The 22,151-nt window shown below is 34.1% G+C and overlaps 1 protein-coding gene across 2 annotated transcripts; it reads left to right on the top strand.

The window, feature by feature from the left end:
- The first annotated feature begins 1,260 nt into the window (after positions 1 to 1,260).
- Positions 1,261 to 20,105, top strand: PFK6 (phosphofructokinase 6). 2 transcript variants are annotated; one of them, XM_088207230.1, is made up of 13 exons: positions 1,261 to 1,534; positions 1,917 to 1,963; positions 2,356 to 2,395; positions 2,618 to 2,680; positions 2,758 to 2,895; positions 12,372 to 12,530; positions 12,638 to 12,691; positions 16,844 to 16,912; positions 17,019 to 17,148; positions 17,302 to 17,558; positions 17,861 to 17,909; positions 18,005 to 18,159; positions 19,576 to 20,105. In XM_088207230.1, the coding sequence occupies exons 1-13, from the start codon at positions 1,433 to 1,435 to the stop codon at positions 19,747 to 19,749; spliced, it is 1,437 nt and encodes a 478-aa protein (XP_088063356.1). In that variant the 5' UTR covers positions 1,261 to 1,432; the 3' UTR covers positions 19,750 to 20,105. The 2 variants fall into 2 exon arrangements, with proteins under 2 accessions (XP_088063356.1, XP_088063357.1); XM_088207231.1 differs by lacking the exon at positions 12,372 to 12,530 and having other exon boundaries at positions 1,265 to 1,534.
- The last annotated feature ends 2,046 nt before the right edge of the window (positions 20,106 to 22,151 follow it).

Below are 22,151 nucleotides of genomic sequence, written 5' to 3' on the forward strand. Positions count from 1 at the left end.
TTTAATAAAAAATTATTTAATATTTTATAAAAATAGCTCTTGAGAGTTAAAAAAAAATAAAAATTATGAATTTAGTTAAAATATTTTTTAAAATTTTAAATGTAATTTTTTTTTATAGAAATTAGATATTTTTAAAGTTAGACCGTACCTTTTATATTTAAATATGTCGATAATAAATTATGAATTTTTAATTTTAAACATAGTTGAATAATTACTATTTTAACTTACACTATAATATAAAAATAATTTAAATGCTAGAATTACAAAAAAAAATATAAAATTTTTTAAATTTCAAATTATTATTTTTACAATATTTTTGATTAACAAATATCAATTAAATTATTTACTTTTTAATTTTAAAAATATTTAAACTAGTCACAATAAATATAAAATTTCACTAAATCTTCAAAATAATGATTTACTAATAATTATAAGACTAATGAAAATAAATTTAACTTATACTCATGCATGATTAGTATACACCTATGCATATTTATTTTCAATTTTATTTTATTTAATTTTATTATAGTAACTTGGGTATTAATAACACATATTTAATTTTTTTTATTATAAAATATATTTAATTTAATAAAATTGTACGACAGCATAATTACTATAATCAATAATTTTTATTTAGGTATAAAAAATAATACTAGTGTCCGTTATCTATTTTTTCACACACAAAAAATTATTTTTATGACTAAATTCTTCAAAAATTTTAGACTTGCACACATCTAAAATCAAATAAATAATATCTTTTACCTTTTTATTAGATAACCATTATTAATTATATAATTTTTCATAATAAACAAATAAATAAATGTTAATAACAAAAAATATATATAACATCTATAGAATTATAATTAAATAATACATTTATGTGGATAAGAAAAAATTTTATTCTCTCATTCTAGTATAAATATTATATATGATAGAATATTTATGATGTATAAATATTAAAATATGAAATAAAATATTTAACTCAAATAATATAATATTCAGATGTGATATTTAACTCGAACAATATAATATTTAATGCAATTGAAAATTTTTGAGTGTGGCGGCACGCAGTGGCTATCAAAACGAAAACGACGGGGGGGACAGGAGTAGGACACAAGTAAGCAGTGAAAACTTATCCTGTGTCCGCCACCTGTTTTTCCTCAAAAAAAAAAAAAGAAAAAGAAAAAACTTTGACACGACGTCGCTTTCTTCTTCCCTCACGTGCCGCTATTTGTCCGCTCAGGTATGGAGAGCTATATTCTCATTCTCCCCAAACACGGCCCTATATATTCGGCTTCGAAGGCACGCCCTTCAATCTCCACCGATATATGAACCATCTTGAAAATCCGACACTTGAAGAACTTTCCCTCCGCCAGTATATTTACTCTGCTCTAACTTGCGGAAAGAAAGAGATACAGGGGATCTGGTATACATGGGGTTTGATTGTAAATCACATATGAAACGCATTGACGGTGATGCCGGTTACGTGCTCGAAGATGTTCCTCACTTGACTGATTACATTTCTGATCTCCCTGTATACTACTGTCTCTGATCTCGTCATCTTCTTCTTTCTCTATGCATTTCTCTGCTGCTTATTTGAATCAGTGATCTCATCATCTCGACATTTCCTCTAACATTTTGTTTGATTTACTTAAAACTGGTTTGATATCTCTACCGCTGCCTTGGAATGACGACATCTCTCTCTGTCTCTCTCTCTCTCTCTCTCTCTCTCTCTCTCTCTCTCTCTTGTTATTGCCGTTTAAGATTATACTGGATTTTGAGAACTTCTTCTCCATCTTTTTTTCGGTGGAGTTCTATGGAGTCTTGCGATTTATTTTCTTTAGGAATATATTCTTGCACTCTTCAACTGTGTTGTCTTTTTATTAATTTATTTTTCGGCGATTGTTTCGATGCAGACATATTCAAATCCTTTGCAATTCAATCCCGCTTATTCAGCGGTTAAGTAAGTGAAAATTTTTATTTTCGTGTATAAAAATATTGCCCTAGCATGTATTTGGAACAAATGAATTTCATTCTGAAGTTTTATTTAAAAATTAACATTTAATTTAAATATAATATCTAAGCAATTTAAAGAAAAAGTAAGAATTAAGTAGGAGTTTACCAATTTTAATAAAATTTGAAATATATTTTCTTAATTCCCCTTATATTAAAATTGTTTAGTTGTTTGATTTTTATAATTTTGTCAGCGTAATTTATTAAATATGAATTTCCATCAAAGTTCGATTCGTTCCAAACTGAAGCAGTAGCTGATTGATTTTTTTTAGTTATTGTTTGTGTGCTTAAGGTGATTAATGATTAGAGGAAGAAAATTGATTGTCGATTCTGTGATTTCAGGCAGTATTTTGTAAATGACGATGACACGGTTGCTCAAAAGGTGGATCACGGTTCTTATTTCTTGACTGCTATTTTATAGTTTCGTTCAGTTAAAATTCCTGGACTTCCTATTTGTTAGAGATCTGATTGTCAGGAGCCCATAATTTGTTTACTAAACCAAACAAATAATTATTCGTTAACGGAAATTCTGTGTATTTGAGTTTGTCATAACACACAGATACAATAACAGAGTGACAGTTCGTTTGCATTTGTGATTTTGTAGATTGTTGTTCACAAGGACAGTCCAAGAGGGACGCACTTTCGACGCGCAGGACCTCGGCAAAAGGTTTGTTTAAGATGTCTGAAATCTATGTTTGTGGTAGTAAACAGCATGCATCTTTTTGATAAGCAGTCTTGGGACAGGTTTATTTTCATTCGGATGAAGTGCATGCTTGCATAGTAACATGCGGTGGTCTGTGCCCTGGGCTAAACACTGTGATTAGGGAAATTGTCTGTGGCCTCTATCACATGTATGGTGTCACCAGAATTCTCGGAATAGATGTGAGTAAGAATTCAATATTGATTATATGTACTTGATTGTGGCTGAGAAAAATGATATTATTGGAGCATGCAAGTCTTACAGTTTCAATTTCTTTTCACGCTTTGCCTATGTGTGACTTATTTTTGTCTCTGAGAAATTATATTCTTATTTATAAGCCTTGCATATATTCTGGTGATTTGCAAGGCAGTTAGCATGCATAAGAGATGAGGAATGCTAGTTCAAATTTGAGACCGAGCATGGGATCTGGAAGAAACTCGTAATCTTTAGATTTACCTTTGTGTCACTCTTAATTATGATTAAAGCTTTATCAATGCTGTTGTGTTCAATTGAAAATAATTCCTTATAAATTTTATAGCATTATAAATTAGGCTATTTTCCTGTATGTTTTGCACTTTCTTCTCACAAGTTTATGCATTTTTCTATATTGTTTCAGTATTACTACATGTTATACATGCAAGCTACTTTTCCTAGTTTTATAGGGCTTAAGATGTTTCCATTAAAATATATTTCCAAAACAGTTACGATAACATATCGGTAGCTCAAGGTAAGCCGTGACATTCAAAATCTAATTACCCGTGTATTTATAGGGTGTTTACTTGGCATAATATTGTCTAGAATTGCTAAATTGGTAAACAAGAACAAAATATGATTACTAACTAAGAATAAAACCTTAAGACAATATAATGGGTGTGAAAGTCTTGCTAACATATAATAGTCATTGTAGTAATCCTATGTTAGTAAAAACTGCTTGATGGTCCCAGATTATTCTCCCTCTCTCTAGAAGAATCAACTCAATGACAAATCCTTGATAATAGTCATCAAGTGTGAATCCATCATGAAATATTTCTCTGCAATTTCCATGAAATGCTTGAATTTGGATGAGCTTTCAAAAGATTTGGTAATACATAGAAACCTCTACTTATAAAAATAATGTATCCGTTAACCAAAATACCTACGGTAGTATTTTTGATAGTAACAAAAATGTAAGGGCATTAAGAACTAAGTATCTGCCAAATCACTTGTAGGAGAAGTAAGAGGCTCGATATTGCCTTGACTAGGGACAAATCCTCAATGATGATTGGTGAAAACCCAACTAAAATTTACATGACTAGGTAAATCGAGTAAATAGGTATTAGGTTTAAGCTTCTCGAAATGAAATATAGCTCTGTGGTGTTTAAATTCTTAAGAAGGAAAAGACAGCACTGAGTTCTAGTGCAAATAATAATATGGTCACCATTAAAGATTCTTCGATCCTACATTGGATAACTCTAATAAGCTTATACTCTGTGTTACTCATTGTAGTCTTTACATTTGATTTAGTATACAAACCAGCAATATGTTGGTCAATAGATATAGTTGGCTAAGAGAGACAAGAATTATGAAAAGAATTATCAAAAAAATCGATAGGCAAATGTGGTGAATATACATGAAGAAAGGTGAAAACGTCATTGTTCTAATGGATCGAATAACAAAAGAGTTACTAGTAAACTCAATAATGCAAGTTAATGCTGTTATCTTGCTTTAAGTAAACATGTACCCAAATAAAAGCCTTAAGCAAGAGTTGGTTATCCTATTAAAAAACATCGTCTACACTGTCACTAACACAGAAACTGCTTTTGACCAAAGGGTTATTGATTAGAGAATCCATACACTTATCATGAGTGTTTTGCAATTTCCATTTTAAAGACAAATACTTCAAGATTAAGTGGCTTTAACTATGAGATCAGGTTCTTAGGCAGGATGTAACATCTCCGTTGATCGAGGTGGTCTATTAAAACATCAACTTTCTTGTAGAAAGTAAAATATCCCTCTCCAACCCTACACAATATATGTTGAAAGATTACTAAAGGGGAGTACTTTACCTACTCCTGAGTAATCACAAGAGCTATCAAATAACTTATCTTGATGCTTCACGAAAAGAGGTAGCTACATAAAAGAAGAGCATGTGAGGATGAAGGTGTAATAAAACCATGAATAGTGTATTATAGAAAGAGGGCTAAAATGGTAATAAATTTACAGAAGGCAAAAGAGTAAAAATATAAAAGGGTAAAATAGGATTCACACCCTTGATAGAAGGTTCTTGAAGGGAATGATATGTCGGTTGTTGTAACTAGAACTCGTTACAACGGTTGCAACCGGTGCAACCATCTCTGTAACAAGCAGGAGCGCCTATCAAACTGGCACTTCCTACCCCGATTTCGCCTTTAAGCAGGTTGTAATTGAATGAAGAAATCAATGCCTAATCATTTGAATCAATCTGAGTTTCCTTTCTTCTCTCTATCGCTCTCTCTCTGTGGACTAAACATTGTCTTCTATTTACCAAATTAAGTTGGAATCAGGAATAAAGGTTTTGAAAAAGTGGTATTAAAGCTATTTGAACCGGCGGAGATCTATGATTCGGTAGCTTCCCCACCAGATCTAAAAGAAAGGCGGTGGTAGTGGAAACCGTCAAGGCAGAATTGACGAACCTATTGTTAAGGAAGTGGACTAGCGACTGACCAACTTCATGATAGAAGTCTATGAAGTTCATAGACAAGCTCGATAGCAGTTGGATCTCATAGTAGAGTTGTTGCATGACGATATTTTTCTTCAGAGAGCACTGGATCTTATATTGCGGACGGCCGTCCTCGTTGGGTAGAGAGGAATTGTGTGCTCCCGCCGCTGCCAGCCGCATGAAAGAAAAAGATATGGACTGGAGGAAATATGGGAGATGTTTAAAACCAGTTTGCAAACTAAACCGGATGAGAAACCTTGGGAACCGCTCAAACCTAGTTCAACCGGCCAGGTTAACATCCCACGAGTCAGCTGCCAAATCTACCAAAAATGGAAGTTCCACTATTTGAGGAGTAAATCCCCGTACCTGGATAAGGAGATGTGATAAGTATTTTTTGGTACATGGCAATCCAAAAGAACAAAAGGTGGGAGTAGTATCGATTTTCCTTGGTGAAGTTGCGGGTGCATGGTACTGAGGATGGCTGGTAATGATGAGATAGAGTGAGAATATTTCACTATTTGAAGGAGTAAATCCTTGTGCTTGGATAGATGTGATTAGTATTTTTTAATACACGACACTAAGAAGGAACAAAAAGTGGGAGTAGCATCAATTTTCCTTTGCGAAGTTGCGGATGTGTGGTACTTGGGATGGTTGGTAAAAGATGATGAGACAGAGTAGGAATGTTTCGTGGATGAGCTTTGTTGCATATTTGGTGGTGTTTCGAGAAAATATTTTAAGAAAAATTCAAAAAGGTCACACAAACTAGTCCAATTGTAGAATATAAAGAATGTTTCAAATATTTGCAAGTCTTATTTGGATAATCTTGCACTCTCGGAAAACTTTTTTATCTCAAGCTTTATCAGTGACCTCAAACCTAAATTACAACTTATAATATAATTGCTCAAACTCCGTACTTTTAACCAAGTTTTTGAGCAAACTTTACTCTAAGAACAATCCATTATAGAGATGTATCAGAGTTTATATGTCATTCGGAGAATTGTCCAACTATTGGAAGGATCAGGAGCGAGCTTCCCAAGCCACGGGAAGGGAAATAGAGCCTAGGAAGTCAACAACATCCTGATATAAATGTGACGACTGTTATTTTTTAGGGCACTGTTGCCCAAGTAAAACGTAATGGTAGTGGAAGAAATTGCAAGCGGGGAGCCCTTGGAAAAAAAGAGGTACCTGAAAACTTTGTTGAGAATTGAGAAAATCCCATATGTACCTTGTACATCCAAGCAATATAATGGTTGACTACAGGAAGTATCCTCAAAATCCAAGAAACGTTAGCAAAGCATGACATCTTGGTCTCTTAGACAACGGAAGTTTGCTCTTCTTCTTGGACGAAGGAGCAATCGAATAAATCAAGAATCACGTGGTTAGCAATAAAACATTAATGATGACGATAGCCAACAAGCAAAAGATATCTAACAGCATCGAGTGTTTAGAAGTGTCTTGGACGCTGCAAAGATATAAGTCTTTTTACGGTTTTCGCATGATTCCGTTGGATAGATATGATATGATATTGAGTTTCGATTGGATGAAATAATTCAGTCCAATGATATTTGGCTTTGTTCAAGCCACTATTAAGTTTAACTTTGGTGATTTAGTCATAATGCTTAATAGAAGCAATACTTATAGTAAGTTAACTGGTGAAGCAAAAGAGATTAAGGTAAGAAAGTGGCTTGAATAAACAAATGGGTCAAGCAAAAACAAGTAATTGAGGGCGGAACCTTATTTTTGGTGATGGATATTGTAAAGGAGATACAAACTTAAGAGATCTTCAACAAGACACTCGAAACATTACTTGACCAATATAAGGATGTCTCTAAGGAATCTTGACGGTTGTCTCCAATCAAGGTCTTCAATCACACCATCTCGATGACTCACGAGAATGCCACGGTAAATACAAGTCCTGATATAAATTCATTACACAAAAAAAAAAAAAACGAAATAGAGAAACAAGTACAAAATATGCTAGATGATTCGCTTGTTCATTCTAGTATGCGCCTTTCTCATCACAAGCATTATTAGTCAAGAAGAAGGACAACCTGGAGGTTCTTCATTGATTACAGAGAGCTCAATTCTCTAACCATAAAAGATAAGTTCTCAATTGTTGATTTTAGGAGGAAAAATAATAATTTTATTTCTCACCTTCAATTTGTTATATTTAGATATTTATAAAATTTTTAAATTACTAATTAGAAAATAACTATTCTACTAAAATTTTAATTACATAAGATTACTATTCTAATAAAATTGTAATTACATAATACTAACGAATTAAATAATATATCATATTCAACACCTTCCCTCAAGTTGGTGCAAGGATATCACACATGTGTAACTTGCAAACTGAGTTGCAAACCCGAAGCGTACGCACGCGAAAGAGTTGAATAAGGACTAAAAAAGACTGGTCAGGAAGGCTCGTACGCAAAAGAAGCGGATTTGCGCCGGATTGCCAAATTAGAGGCAGACACGCGCAAAAGAGTAAAAAAAAAGGGTCAGAAAAGGTTGGTCAAAAGGGCTCGCGTGTGAAGAAGGTCTAGTCACAAAATTAGAAGCGGTCACCTGTAGAGGAGCCAGAAAAAGGACCAGAAAATGTTGGTAAGAGTGGTTTGTGTGCGGAGGAAGCAGATCTGTCGGACAACACAGCGGCTTGGCTCAAACGGTTCAAACTCACTTGGCTCAGGCAGCAGCTCAGCTCAGGCTCGTCTTTTCTGGACAGATCTTTGGACGTGCGCAGAAAAATGGAATGACGTGGTCTTTTTTACCCATATGTGTTGATTTGCGGCTGTAATTTTTTACCAGCGCTTGTGGATGTGCAGCTGCACCTTTTTACTAGCAATTGTCGATATGCGACTATATCTTTTTACCGACACTTGTAGATGTGCAGCTGCACTTTTTTACCAACGACTGCGATGTGCGATTGCACCTTTTATTGTCGCTTGCGAATGTGCGGTGACACTTTTTTACTAGCACCTCAAGAATGCGGCTGCTCCTTTTTACCGGCACCTCCAGAGTGCGGTTGTATCTTTTTACCGATGCTTTCAAGGTGCGGCCACACCATTTTAACGGTACCTCTAGAGTGCTACCGCACTATTTTACTGACGTCTTCAGAGTGTGGTTGTATTTTTTACTGGCACTTGAACCGCCACTGAAAATCACCATAAATAACATAGAACATCGGCGGGTTCAAATCCGTTTTGGGTGGTGATGAGAGTAGATTTGGATAAAAGGGTACCAACGCTGCATATTGTGCTAATTTAAGATTTGAAAAGAATCATGAAATTAAAATAGTAAAATAACTTTAATTGGCTTAGATATCATGTTAGTTTTAGGATTAAAAAAAAAAAAAAAATTTATTTCTCACCCTTAACTTATTACATTTAGGTATTTATAGAATTGTTAAACTATTAATTAGGAAATAAATATTGTACTAGAATCTTAATTACGTCAGATTACTATTTTAATAGAATTATAATTACATAATATTAACTAATTAAATAATAAAATAATAAAATATCATATTCAACACCAATATCCATGATTGATGACTTTCTTGATGAATTATATGGAACAACTGTATTTTCTAAAATTGATATTCGAGCAGGGTATCATTAGATTCAAGTAAAAGGAAAGGATAAACGTAGAACTGCCTTTAGGACACACCAAGGTCTCTATGAGTTCAGAGTAATGCCTTTTGGTCTTATCAATGTTGCAGTCACATTTTAGACCCTTATGAATCACATCTTCAAAACCTTCATACGGAAATTCTTTCTTGTCTTCTTTGATGCCATATTAGTTTACAATACCACTAAACAAGAACACCTAAAGCAAATTGAAGAAGTCTTGAAGTTACTTAGAAGAAACAAATTATATGCCAAACAATCAACTATTGCTTCTTCTAGACTGAGGTAGAATATTTGTGACACATCATCTCCTGTCAATGGGTAAAAACAGACTCCGAAAATAGAAACCATCGTTAATTGCCCGACTCCATAAACATTGAAGGCTCTCAGAGGATTTTTAGGGCTAACAGGGTATTACTGCATAGGAGAAACGTGATGAAGATGAATTTGTAATGAAAAAACTGTTTTCGCTTCTCGTCTTGTTGCTTCTCTGATTTGTCCTCTTAATGATACTAAGGAACCTCAGGAGGTTCAAGCTGCTATGAATTGTGATCTTTATCCTCTTTGCCTACTATAACTTGAAAAGCTCTCTCGTCTCCCGGCACCCCAAGGTCCTATTTTTCTTGATTATTATATTAAAGAGTCTTTTCAAGAAGTTGATTTTGTTATGATTAATTATTTACCACACTCTTTGAACTCACACCCTCTTAGCCCATTCCCAGTCCTTTAGAAATATGGACCAACTACTTATCTTCTTGACAGACCTGACGATATGGATATTAATCATCTTTTTGAAGTTGGGAATTTATGAACTTATTGAGGTCTCTTGGAGTCTTTTGCATCGCTTTTGCATATTTGTGCAACCTGGCCTAAATTCAAGCATATGTTCCTGCGAACAAGGGAGAATTGCAACCTAACCCCTCTACAGGCAGTTTTCATGAATATCTTTGTTGAGTGGAACCGTCCTCCTAAGTCTTGCTGCTGTTTGGCTTGACAATGAGTTCTTATGCACTTTGAATTCCAGGCTCTCAGCTAACTATCTGCATTCTAACTCCAAAAGTATAGTTCTTTGTAAGTGGAAGAGAATGATGCAGAATCCTCTATAAATTTATACCTTTTAAGATATTTCTTTTTGTTTATCTAATTAGGAAATAATATCTTGATGATGTTTGAATAATTTAGTTATTTAAGAAATTTTAGAAACATTGGATTTGTTTTCTTATTAATTGTTTTCCTTTTTATTTAAAGTTACAACCTATATAAAGGTTTCTAATCCACAATTTATGGAAGTTTGGGATTGACAATTTTTAGTGAATTTATTTACATTTCTATATGTTATTTCTGTATGTCTTTCTTGTTCTTCATCCCTGCGTAGTATTCTTCTACTCTCCCTCAAAAGTGTTCACTTAATCGTGTACTTCCTTCTATCTATCTAGTCTTCTATTCTCTTCCCCATATTTTCCTCTATTTCTTTATATTGTAAAGTAATTATGATTCTATCATTACTTGTCCTGCATCACATTGAGCTTGTATAGATTAGGCAATACTCTTCCCCCTCACTTGAGCCTGACTTATCTTCAAACCATTAGCAACTCTCTTTCCCTTGGCCATACTTTTATTTACCAATTGGGAGAAAAATCTGTCTAAAATCCCCTCAACATTACGGCTTAAGCTTTCTCATGCATAAATTGTTTGCAGCTTTGAGGTGAAAGAGGATTTTCAATGGTCCAAAGTAAAATATAGTCCTAATAATTTATTGGGTATATGGTTCAATTGCAACCCGCAAGTGCAGTCCTGCACGAGCCACTTTTTGAGCAAAGCCATGTCTTGACTTGAGCCGTTTCTAGAGCCAAGTCGCCTCTTGAGCCGAGTTGCTTTCTACAGCTTAGCCTCATCAAAGCCAAGCCAACCTCTCAACTATGCTGCTTTCCTAGTTGTCTATAAGTCAAAATTTTCTTTGCAGAAATTTTAAGAGGGATTGAGCTTGATTAGATTAGGCAATTTCCACCCCTCACCTCACTTTAACGTTATCTTCAAATCATTAGCAACTCTCTTTCCCTTAGCTTTTCATTTTTTTCTCTTACACTGTTTGACAATTTTTGGTAAAAAGGGTTCTGAATGGGTGCATGGAATCTAGTCCTACTCTTTTGGTTATATTTTACTGGACATATAGTTTAGTTATGAAGGATAAACTACAAGATCTATCAAGCTTTTGATCAATATGGACATGTGGAGAATTAAAATATATTTATATTCTCTTTGTTTTTTTTTTCCTTCCAGCAATGGTAAAATTTAAAGGAATGCAGAAAGGACCTAATACTAATTAATAATCTAAACTTAGTAAATTTTGAAGCAGAAGACCTATGCCTAATATTAAAAGCATAAAAAAAGCCTCTACAATAGAAGTGCTTGAACTTTTTCAAATATGTTGTAGTTTAATTTTCCAAATGAAATCGTCAAAAAGTGGAAAGGGTGTGCCCAAAAACCTTTGGAACTAGTGTAGAACAGTAAAAAAGTGGTCTGGAACTGTCTAAATCGGGCGAGTCAAATGGTTCGGTCAATTTTGGATTAACTGGGTGAATAGATGGAGCAACCTCACCAATTTTAGTTTTGGCACCAGATTAGTATTGGACAACATAATAGGCTTTAGAAAGTTAGAAGAAGAAAATAAGGATAATCCACGTTACCTCCTTTTTTCTCGAAGTCCTAGTTTTCTATGGAGGTGGGGTAAGAAAAGTTGCTAAACTTCTCTTGCAAGGTTCTGTTTTTGTGGGTTTATGGCACTATGGTTAGAGTGGAATACTAAGATTTTTGAAGATCGCTCCTCTCCAATTCAAGACCTGTGGAAGATGATGATATTTTTCGATTTCCTATAGGTTAAGGCCCATGGAAAATTTCCAAATATTGCTTTTTTTTTTTTCTCAACATGGAGACAAGAGTGCAATAATTTATTGATCCTCTGTTAGTTCAGTTGTAGCTATTTTGTGATTTGAGCTTTCTTCTAGAAAGCTTTAGAAGGATAACTTATTCTACGTCATTGTAATTACACCATTCTTGTTTTTAATGATACTTCTTTTGCTATTAAAAAAATTCTAATCTACAGCAGCAGGAATTCGCAGTTAGCAAAGTTGTCACAACTGTAATGACAGAATTGCTAGTGACTCAATTCAATAGAAGTATTAATATATTTTTACTTATAGGCAATTTTTTTTAATATTAATGAACTATCTTTCATTTATGGGGTGTTTACGCACAACTATAATAGAAAAACAATACAAAATAAGCCTACTAACTAAATAAGAAATAGAATATCAAAGAAAATATAATTGTAACTAAAGAGTCTTCGCAGGGAGGATACAGAGGTTTTTATTCCAAAAATACTATAAGCTTAACACCTAAAGTTGTGAATGACATCCATAAACGAGGTGGTACTATCCTTGGAACATCACGGGGAGGCCATGATACCTCAAAGATAGTCGACAGCATTCAAGATCGTGAAATTAATGAGGTTTGTACGGATAGGATTGTTTAAGAAATTTTTATTTGACATGAAATTTCTTTATGCAAGTGAGAAATATGAGAATTCTTTTATGAATAATCTCAGTTATACTACAGGTTTACATACTTGGAGGTGATGGAACTCAAAGGGGAGCAGCAGTGATTTATGAGGTAACTTATTCCACAATTTTAGAAAAAGTATCAAACAGTTTATTTTCATAACTCATGTTGCAGTTGATCTAAATCTATTCTATTCTCATCCAATTCTTAAATTTAAGTTATGTAATATTTAGAAGTTTTTCATAATTTCTACATCATATGTATGATTAAACCAGCTTCGCTCATATCTTCAATTCAGCAAACATAAGTTTGTATTTTCACTTGTCAAGGAAGAAATCACAAAAACACTTGACTTGAATTGAAGATTTTATTGACTTTAATTAGAATGCTATTTTCATTCAAATTTTTATCCTATTTATATCATATGGTCGTTCCTATGCTATGAAATTAAAATTTGAACCAAATTTAACTTTATATTAGAAGCTGGTTCATTCTGCTAACATCAGTTATAAAGGATGTACTCATAACACCTCAAAGTGCTGGTGAAGTTGATTTCATTTTTCGAGAACCCTATAACCAAAATAAACTAAAATAAAACTGTCTATACATGCGGCAGAGTACTTTCATCTGTAAACATCTCAAAAACTAAAAAAGTAAGGGGAGATACTCCAAGCTGCTGATTATTTTAATTATTTGACTATGATGATCCAGACTGAACCCTTGGATCTTTGAAATTTGTTCCCTTGCCAGAATTGTTTGTTTACACACACTCCAAAGATCATATCATAAAACTAAAATAAATAGCCTACATGTGGGTGATATTGATTAGTTGTTTTTATCTCTCACTTTGATGTAAACATTTTAAAAACTCATTCACTCAAGGGAGATACTCCCAACTACTTATTACCTAACATTAATTTAACCATTTTTCTCTCAAGTAATAAGATTTGCATTTCAACCATCTCCTTTGTTGTTATGATCAAATGTAGTTCTCTTCACATTTCTTTAAGGGCATTTAGGGGTCCATGGTAGGGAGATCCATTCTCCCCGCTTCTTGTTATCATTGTAATTGAAGATTTAAACAAATTGATTAAAAAAGATAGAAAAAACCAACTCTTTGTGGGGTTTAGTGGTGGGAGAATATGGTAAGAAGGTTACCTATCAGTAGATGACACGCTACTATTTATAATTGTTGACTATAATATTTTATTATTTAATTAGTTGAGATGATATAATTAAAATTCTACTAAATTAGTTATCTAATGTAATTAGAATTTTATTAAAATATGAATTTTCTTATCTGTAAATTAAGAATTCTATAAATACCTCATGTATAACAATATAAATAGAGTGAAAAAATAAAGTTTATATTTTTTCTCCAAAATCAACATGGTATCAGAGTTAAATAAAGTTATTTTATAATTCTAATTTTGGGGTTTTATTTAAACCTAAAATAGCAAATAAGTTGATTTGGTATTCACTTATGAAGATCTAATCTCACCACCACCCTAAATGGATTTGCAGCCTCACTGCCAGCCTGTCCCCCCACTTAGTTGACTATTTCTGGAGTGTGTGAGCCACAAGCGCCGCTGCAGTAGAAGTACGTGAGCCATAAGCGTCGCTGCAATAAAAGCACGTGAGCCACATGCACCCTTGGAATTCTTTTCCTCCGACTTGAATCAACCTTCTGGTGTGTGCATGGGGACCGACTTTACAGATCCAACGCATATTCCCCTCTCTCGGGCAAACCCGACCACGCCGGGAAAGATTTCGCGATCTGACTCCTCCACGCGCGAGCCACTTCGACCGGCCTTATCTGGTCCTTCTGGCTCATCCGCGTGCATCCACCTTCGGTTTTGCGATATTGATGCCGATTGGGTTCCTATGCATGCAAGCCGCTTCGATCAACCTTCTCTAGTCATTTTTCCAGCTCCCCTACGCATCCGGCTTCTGGTTTTGCAATCTAGCACCAATCTAGTTTCTCTGTGTGCGAACTGCTCTGACTTGTCTTTTCTGATCTTTTTTCCAAGCATCGCCGCCTTTGTCGCCGTGTCTGCCGCTGGATCGGTCTGTTTTTGGTCACTAACTCCGAACTCGCAACTTATTTCCCTTTTTGGCCTTATCCTGCTGTTTTTAACTCCATAAGTGTTGGATAAAATTTTTGTTATATCCTTATGAGATTAACTATTAGATGTTGTTCTTTCTCTTTTACTTTAAAACATGACGGAAGCAGCAAATCTTTTTAAAACTTGTTCTGCAAGTTGGACATGTGTGATATCTTTGCACCAACTTGAGAGGGAGTGTTGATTAAGATATTTTATTATTTAATTAGTTGAGATGATGTAATTAGAATTCTATTAGAATAGTTATCTCATGTAATTAAAATTCTACTAAAATAGTAATTTCTTTATCTGTAGGTTAAAAATTTTATAAACACCTTAAGTGTAACAACGTAAAGGGAGTGAAAAAATAAAATTTATATTTTTTATATAAAATCAACAATAATGGTGAACCACAATTCTTACTGAATATTAGGTGCGTGCTACTTTGCTTTCAAGTGGCTTTTGGGCTCAAGATAAATATGTGAATATCAGAGGTGGTTCGGATAGGAGACATGAGGGATTCAAAAGACTTTGCTTCTTCTTTTGGATGTAGAGTGACTTATCTTCTTATGAAGTATTCGGGCTTACCTCTAGATATAAAATTTGAAGATGTTTCCATTAGGGATCCATTGTCAATACATGTGAAACCAAACTAATGGATTGGAAAATGAACTTCTTATCAAAAGGAGGAAGATTGACTCTCATTAAGAGACATTTTAAATTCACCAATTTATTTTCTACTGATCTTGACTATTCCAATGAGTGTGGCAAAAAAGTTGAGAGTCATTCAATATAGATTCCTATGAAGTAATTCAAGTGAAAAGAGGAGTTTTCATTTAGTTGCTTGGAAAACAGTTAAAGAACCATATCATAAGGGCAGTCTTGGGATCGTTAATGATTGAGCTTAACAAAGCCTCAATGGAAGTGGTTCTGGAAATTAATAAAGGAGAGGGATAGCTTATGGTGGAGGGTGATCAAAGCTAAGTTTGATATTGACAGTATGGAATGATACCCAAGGATCTCCAAATGATTTTATGGGATCACCTTATGGAAGAAAATTGGCACGGGAAAAGAGGAGTTCCAGGAAGCCATAACATGGAAGGTTGGGTCGGGTCAAAAGGTGAGGTTCTAGTTGACAACTGAATGGATGGTGGTAAACTAGAGCATCATTTTTGCAATTTATCCTTGACTTGCAATAAAGAGGCAATGATGGCAAAATCTCCCTCCAACTTCATAGGGTAAAATAATATTGACAGTTAACTTGGTAAGGAATCTCGATGATTGGGAGGTGAAATATGGGGACTTGTTTTGTTGTTTGTGTCAATGTGGAAAATCTTAGGACTACTTGGACTAATTGTTCTAAATATGCGATATAGATTTTTGAGAACCCAACTGAACTGGGATTTGAGCATGTAATCCCAATCTAGAAAGCTCAGGATCTCTACTTTAAACTTTAAGAATGCCTCTTTTTCGTTCGGGAGCACTAAGAGTGTGAAACCTCAATTGAACTTCCAAAGGTCATTCAGCTGAAGCCTGAAAACTGCACATTTTTCTCCAACATCTGTTCTCCACCAATTTGTCCCTGAATCTTCACTATCTTCTGTAGATCTGCATTCAAACACAAATAATTAACTTTCACTATAAAATGTCTCAAAAACTAACAGTTATCAAGTGACTAGATGCCTGATTAGTCATTATAAAACCAACTCATCATAATACTATCCTTTTTATTTGGAAAAAAAGAAAGTCTATAACATATGCTCAATGATGGTTAAACATTTGTGGGTTGGTTCATGATCAAATTCTGTTCTTTGTCAATTCTCATATGAAAAAAAAAAGGATTCTGTTCATCCATATTATTGGTTTATTGTCAATCATCTCACTAATTCTTCTGAACACCACCAGCATCTTTATTTGAAGGAAAAACATTATAGCTAGTCATTTCTCTCCTTTGTTGTCCATTTTGCAATGATTCTTACCTTGCAGGAAATCAAATTTGGCAACACAAAATTGCAGTTACTGGAAGTTATTGTTATTTGTTCTTGTCAATCATCTAAGTCTTCTCAATCTGACCAGTTGCTTTATTTGAAGGCAAAATATTATAGTCAAGTCATTTTTCTCCTTTTTGTGTTTTTGCAATCATCTAATTCTAACTTTGCAGGAAATTAGAAAGCGTGGCCTCAAAGTTGCAGTTGCTGGAATTCCTAAAACAATTGACAATGACATTCCAGTATTTCCCACTTCACCTGCTATAGTTCTGAATTAATATGAATGTTTGTCTTGTCTTAAATTGATGCCTAACGTGTTATTACCTAGATTTGCTTATCATGATTCAGGTTATTGATAAATCGTTTGGGTTTGATACTGCTGTTGAGGAGGCTCAACGTGCAATTAATGCTGCACATGTTGAAGCTGAAAGCACCGAGAACGGTATTGGTCTAGTGAAGCTAATGGGCAGATACAGTGGTAAGCTTTTTCTTGTGATTGATATTATTCTATTTTTTCAAAGCCATAAGAGAATGATACGACAAGCATTCTATCTTGACTTGACTTCAGTGGTTTATTTCAGTAAATTCGAATTCCAACCTTTTACTGAATTGTATGGAATTGCTGGTGTAGGATTCATTGCTATGTACGCAACTCTAGCCAGCCGAGATGTGGACTGTTGCTTGATCCCAGAATCACCCTTCTATCTTGAAGGAAAAGGTGGACTCTTCGAGTTCATTGAAAAGCGACTCAAAGAATTTGGACACATGGTCATTGTTATCGCTGAAGGCGCTGGACAGGATCTCCTTTCAGAGGGCATGGATGGGCAAGATGCTTCAGGAAACAAGCTTCTTAAAGATGTTGGGTTATGGATGTCTCAGAGGATCAAGGTACCACCTTTGCATTGGATAATCTTGGTTAAATGCAATTTGATTTTTGTTCTTGGCTGTGCTGTTTATGAGAATATCCTTTCTAGTAATGAAGTACATGACAGTACAATTACTTGCATCCATCAGAATTTGATCATGAAAAAACCTAGTTTTTTTTTTTTGACTTCCATATCTCAGAAGAATGCCAAGTCTTCTGGTGTACCAGAGATGAAGCAAAAATGAATAACCTGTCGGTTGTTTATTTTCTTTTGTGTAGAAAAACCTGATGGATAATGTACACTTACATTATCCTTGTTTTGTAGGAACATTTTGCAAGTCATCATAGAATGAGCATTAATCTCAAATATATAGGTCAGTGCAACGAGCTTGCCTCTGTTTCCTTCTTTTTCATCGTACACTCAACCTGATGGATATACAAAGTACAGTAAGACTTAATTGTCATGCAGATCCTACATACATGATCCGAGCCATTCCAAGCATTGCATCTGATAATGTCTATTGCACTCTCCTCGCTCAAAGTGCAGTTCATGGAGCGATGGCAGGATATTCAGGGTTCACTGTTGGTCCTGTTAATGGCAGACATGCTTACATTCCTTTCAATGTATGTTTACTTGAAAAATCTTGTGCTCTTTTGCAACAGTATTATTATTTTTATTATTTTTATTATTATCATTGTATACTTTTTGAGAAAAAAAAAGGGAATTATTGAAGAAATGTTTAAATACAATGTGTAGAATAGGATATCCTCCTAAAGCCTAGTAGAAAAGCCCCAAACACAAAATAGTTAAAACCAATCCACTAAGGATCAGTAAATTGTCTCCCCTCCAGCTCCTGCATAATGCAGAAATAGGAATACCTGAAATTTTTCGTGGGCCTTTGTCCATAGAAGACCCAAAAGATATCATCCTCTCCACAGCTCTTGAATTCAAGAGGAAGGAGTTTCAAAAATCCGACGATTATTTTCTAGCTGTAATGTCCAGAAACGCTCAAATAGAGCACCGAGCCATAGAGGTTAGCAACTTTTCTCACCCATACTCTATAAAGATTCGAACTTACAAAACATTTCAAAGGAGTAACTGAAACCAATAAAAACATACCAAATGGCCTCGTTCACAATTTCCAAGCCACAGAGCATCGAGAAATAAGTCATTCTGTTTCTCATCTTTCCTTCGACATATAAGATAAACATCCGGTGAAAGAGCCTCAAGTAGGGTTACAAATTTGCTGCAGCTCATTAACTTTGCAGAGCATATTGGCTAAAGGAAGACGGTAGTAGTTGGGGTTATGGGTTTATGTGTTCGAAGAAAGATTTACATGTTTACAATTCTGAAGTATCTAAAGTCTAAATTATGCTATTAGGCTGCTGGGTTAGTGTGTCATCGGTCTCCGAGTCGAATAGGCTTCTGAAGAGATAAAAGCTCCATGTAATAGTTCTTTCTGTAGGGCATACAAAATAAGGAATGAGGGCATCGTGATTGGATTAAATATTATACAGGTAAGGAAAATGCTTAGCTAAAGTACTATTGCCAATCCAATATTATTATTGCTAATAGAGATATTCTTTGATGCTTTTTTCCACATGGCCAATATTGTTATTGTTAAATAGGATACTGTTAACAGCTTCCTGTTTTTGTCTATCTCTAACTCCCTGTAAATTATTCAAGACATTCTGGAAACTGAAACTCAGCAATCATTTGAAAAAACATCTCATGCAAGATTGGAGCATTTGGAATAATTATTTGCATCTTAAATGTTTGCACATGTTTTAACTCATCCTACCGAATAGAAAATTAATTAATTAGTCAGAGAGCAGAACTTTTCTTGTCTATTACCCTGTTTACCTTAATCGAATTTCTATTATATGCTTTCTATTATTTTCTTGATTAGTGTTTTTTTCGAGTTGAACGAAATACCCGAATGCAGCTTCTAAACCTTGAGTAAAGTAAGACTCCTTTAATTGTTCATGCTTTTCTATAAAATGATATTTGTTCTAATAGTATGGAATTTTAATGCACAGCGAATTACGGAGACGCAGAACAAGGTAGTTATTACAGATAGGATGTGGGCGAGACTGCTTTCTTCGACGAACCAGCCGAGCTTCTTGAGCCCCAGAGATGTTATTGAATCCAAGAAAGAAGAACAGCCCCCAACACAGTTGTTAGATGGGGATAACTGTCAAGATCAAAAATAGGGGTTTTGACATTCTTTTTGTGTGTAAGGGAAAAATAGGAGAAATATGGTACCAACTGTTTTAAATTTAGTTGTATGTGCTTTTTGTTCGGATAAATTTCCTCAAGTAGATTATAGACTTTCTACCAAGTTCTTTTTTATCCGAAACTTTCTGTAAAGTTTTTGGGGTTGCTCCGTTTCCTTTTTTCCTTTGGAAATGTCTTGCGAGTTTACACGTGTCTATTTTATCAAGCAAAAGACCAAACAAAGGTCTAGCCATCTGTTTTAGTTTCTAATTTAAACTGAGGTTGCAAGCTGTAGTTTGACTTAATGATGTCAACTCATTTTGAGATTATGTAAGTATAGTTTTACTTTTTTTGTGTGCGCTTTCGGACTTTGGCATCAAGACATAATCAAAATACTCATTTTAGTTAGAGGTTCAATCTCTTCTTTTTTTTTTTTTTTTTTTAATTTACTTCAATTGGTTTTTTAATTTTTTAAAAATTAATTATTTAATTAAAAATTATGTGGGAACAAAATAATTCTTAATCACATCATCACTGCCGGACTTTTATGAAGTGACTTATGTAAATTATATTTATAATGAGAGTGAGCAAAGTATAAATAAATAATATTTGTGCAATCTAGATAAGAGAGAACAATGATATCTTTTTATGTGTTACGTTTGAGTTTTTTAAAATTGAGTAAAAATTTTCATTTAACCTAATAATTATGTTATTACGATTGAGTCATCTAAAATTGAGCTATGTTGCGTATGTAGAATTGACTAACATATTATCTTGAATGCTACACGTCGTAGAAACAAGTCAATGTGATATTAGAATATGCAGCAAAAGGTGAGCTGTACAAAGAACTATGGACGTGTAAATACTTTAGTGTAAGGCTTGCTGCCCTTGTAAGTCCTTTTGCAGCCTAGCTCCTTTTGTTTAGGATTCACGCTTCTCATTTGTTGTCTGTTGAAGTCGTTATTATCTCTAATTTATTCGCATAGAAAAAAATAAATATTTTATATGTGACAGTATATCACATTATTAGCTGGAATTCTTATTTATTGTCATGGGAACGTACATAATATACATAAACATTAAGCTAGAGAACCTCCTGATCGGTGTTGAGGTGATAACCAACATCAATAATTTCGTACTTTTTTATGTCTTTCATTTATCATGTCCTTATTGAACATCAATTTGGATTTTTACCCGCTAGGGTGAGCTGAAAAATGCAGATTTCATATGGTTGGTTCACACATTTAGTCGCAGAAGGACCACTCTGAATTACCTCCCTCTTGAGATGGGCAGGTGAATAGAATAAATTTATTAAATGGACTTGCTTAGTATATTTGATTTAAGACAGCTTGTTATTTTGATGGTTTATTTTTGTGAAATAATTTAAATTTTTTATCCAAATTAGGCTTATTTTGTGGTTTTGTCAAATAAAGTATCAAACTGATTTCTTGTACTTCATGATTTGACAGTGGAAAGTGTAGAGCATGATGCAAGTGTGGATATCTGGAGCCTTGGTAGTTTGTGCTACGAATTTTTTTAACGGGTCCTTCATTTTGAGGCCAGGAAACACTCTTAACACCTACAGAAAGTGAACATAAATAAGAAAACACATTAGATTAACACCATTGAACATGAGAATCTTGTAACCTTTCAGTGTATGAGACAATGGTATTTCATAATTCTAGTGACCTTTCTAACATTTTCTACAATATTAGAGTTGCTATTTTTTAGACTTTCTTTCTGCGTGATTTGGAAAATGAGTTTCCCAATGTGCTTCGAGTTTAATAATTGAGTTGTAACAAAAGTTTAAATTTCTTATCACTAACTTTTTGTGTCTGTTATGATGTCTACAGGATAGAACAAATCGATCTGAAGTTCCCTCCGAAACCAATTGTCTCTTTTAGCTGCAAAGGATCTTATTAGTGAGGTTTGAATCCTCTTCTTCCTTGATTTCTTGTAAATTGGTTAATATCATTAATATGGAGTTGCAGAAAATGACTGATAGTATTCTCGCGAACTAACTATCAGATGCTTGTCAAGGATTCTTCACAACGCCTACCTCTACATAAGCTTCTTGAGCACCCATGGATTGTTCAAAATGCAGATCCATCTGGTGTCTATAGGAGTTAAATCATTGCTCGGGGTCGTTGATGAAACCGTTATCCAGAGTCAACAACTCTGCATTTTTTATACTCAAATGGCTACATGCAATGCAACATTCATATAAGCCACTATCTACTTTAGTCGATATATAGACCCATGGATCTAACGGGGGAAATTTAATGCATATGCATGAGATGTATCATATCAAAAGCCCTGTAGTAATTAAGGAAACCATTTGTTTTGTTGAATTGAGTTATTAAAATGTAAAAATCATGTTCTCTATTGATAACAATGT

This window comes from Carica papaya, chromosome 7 (assembly GCF_054855325.1).
Source record: "Carica papaya isolate Zhongbai chromosome 7, ASM5485532v1, whole genome shotgun sequence".
NCBI classification, from domain to species: Eukaryota; Viridiplantae; Streptophyta; class Magnoliopsida; order Brassicales; family Caricaceae; genus Carica; species Carica papaya.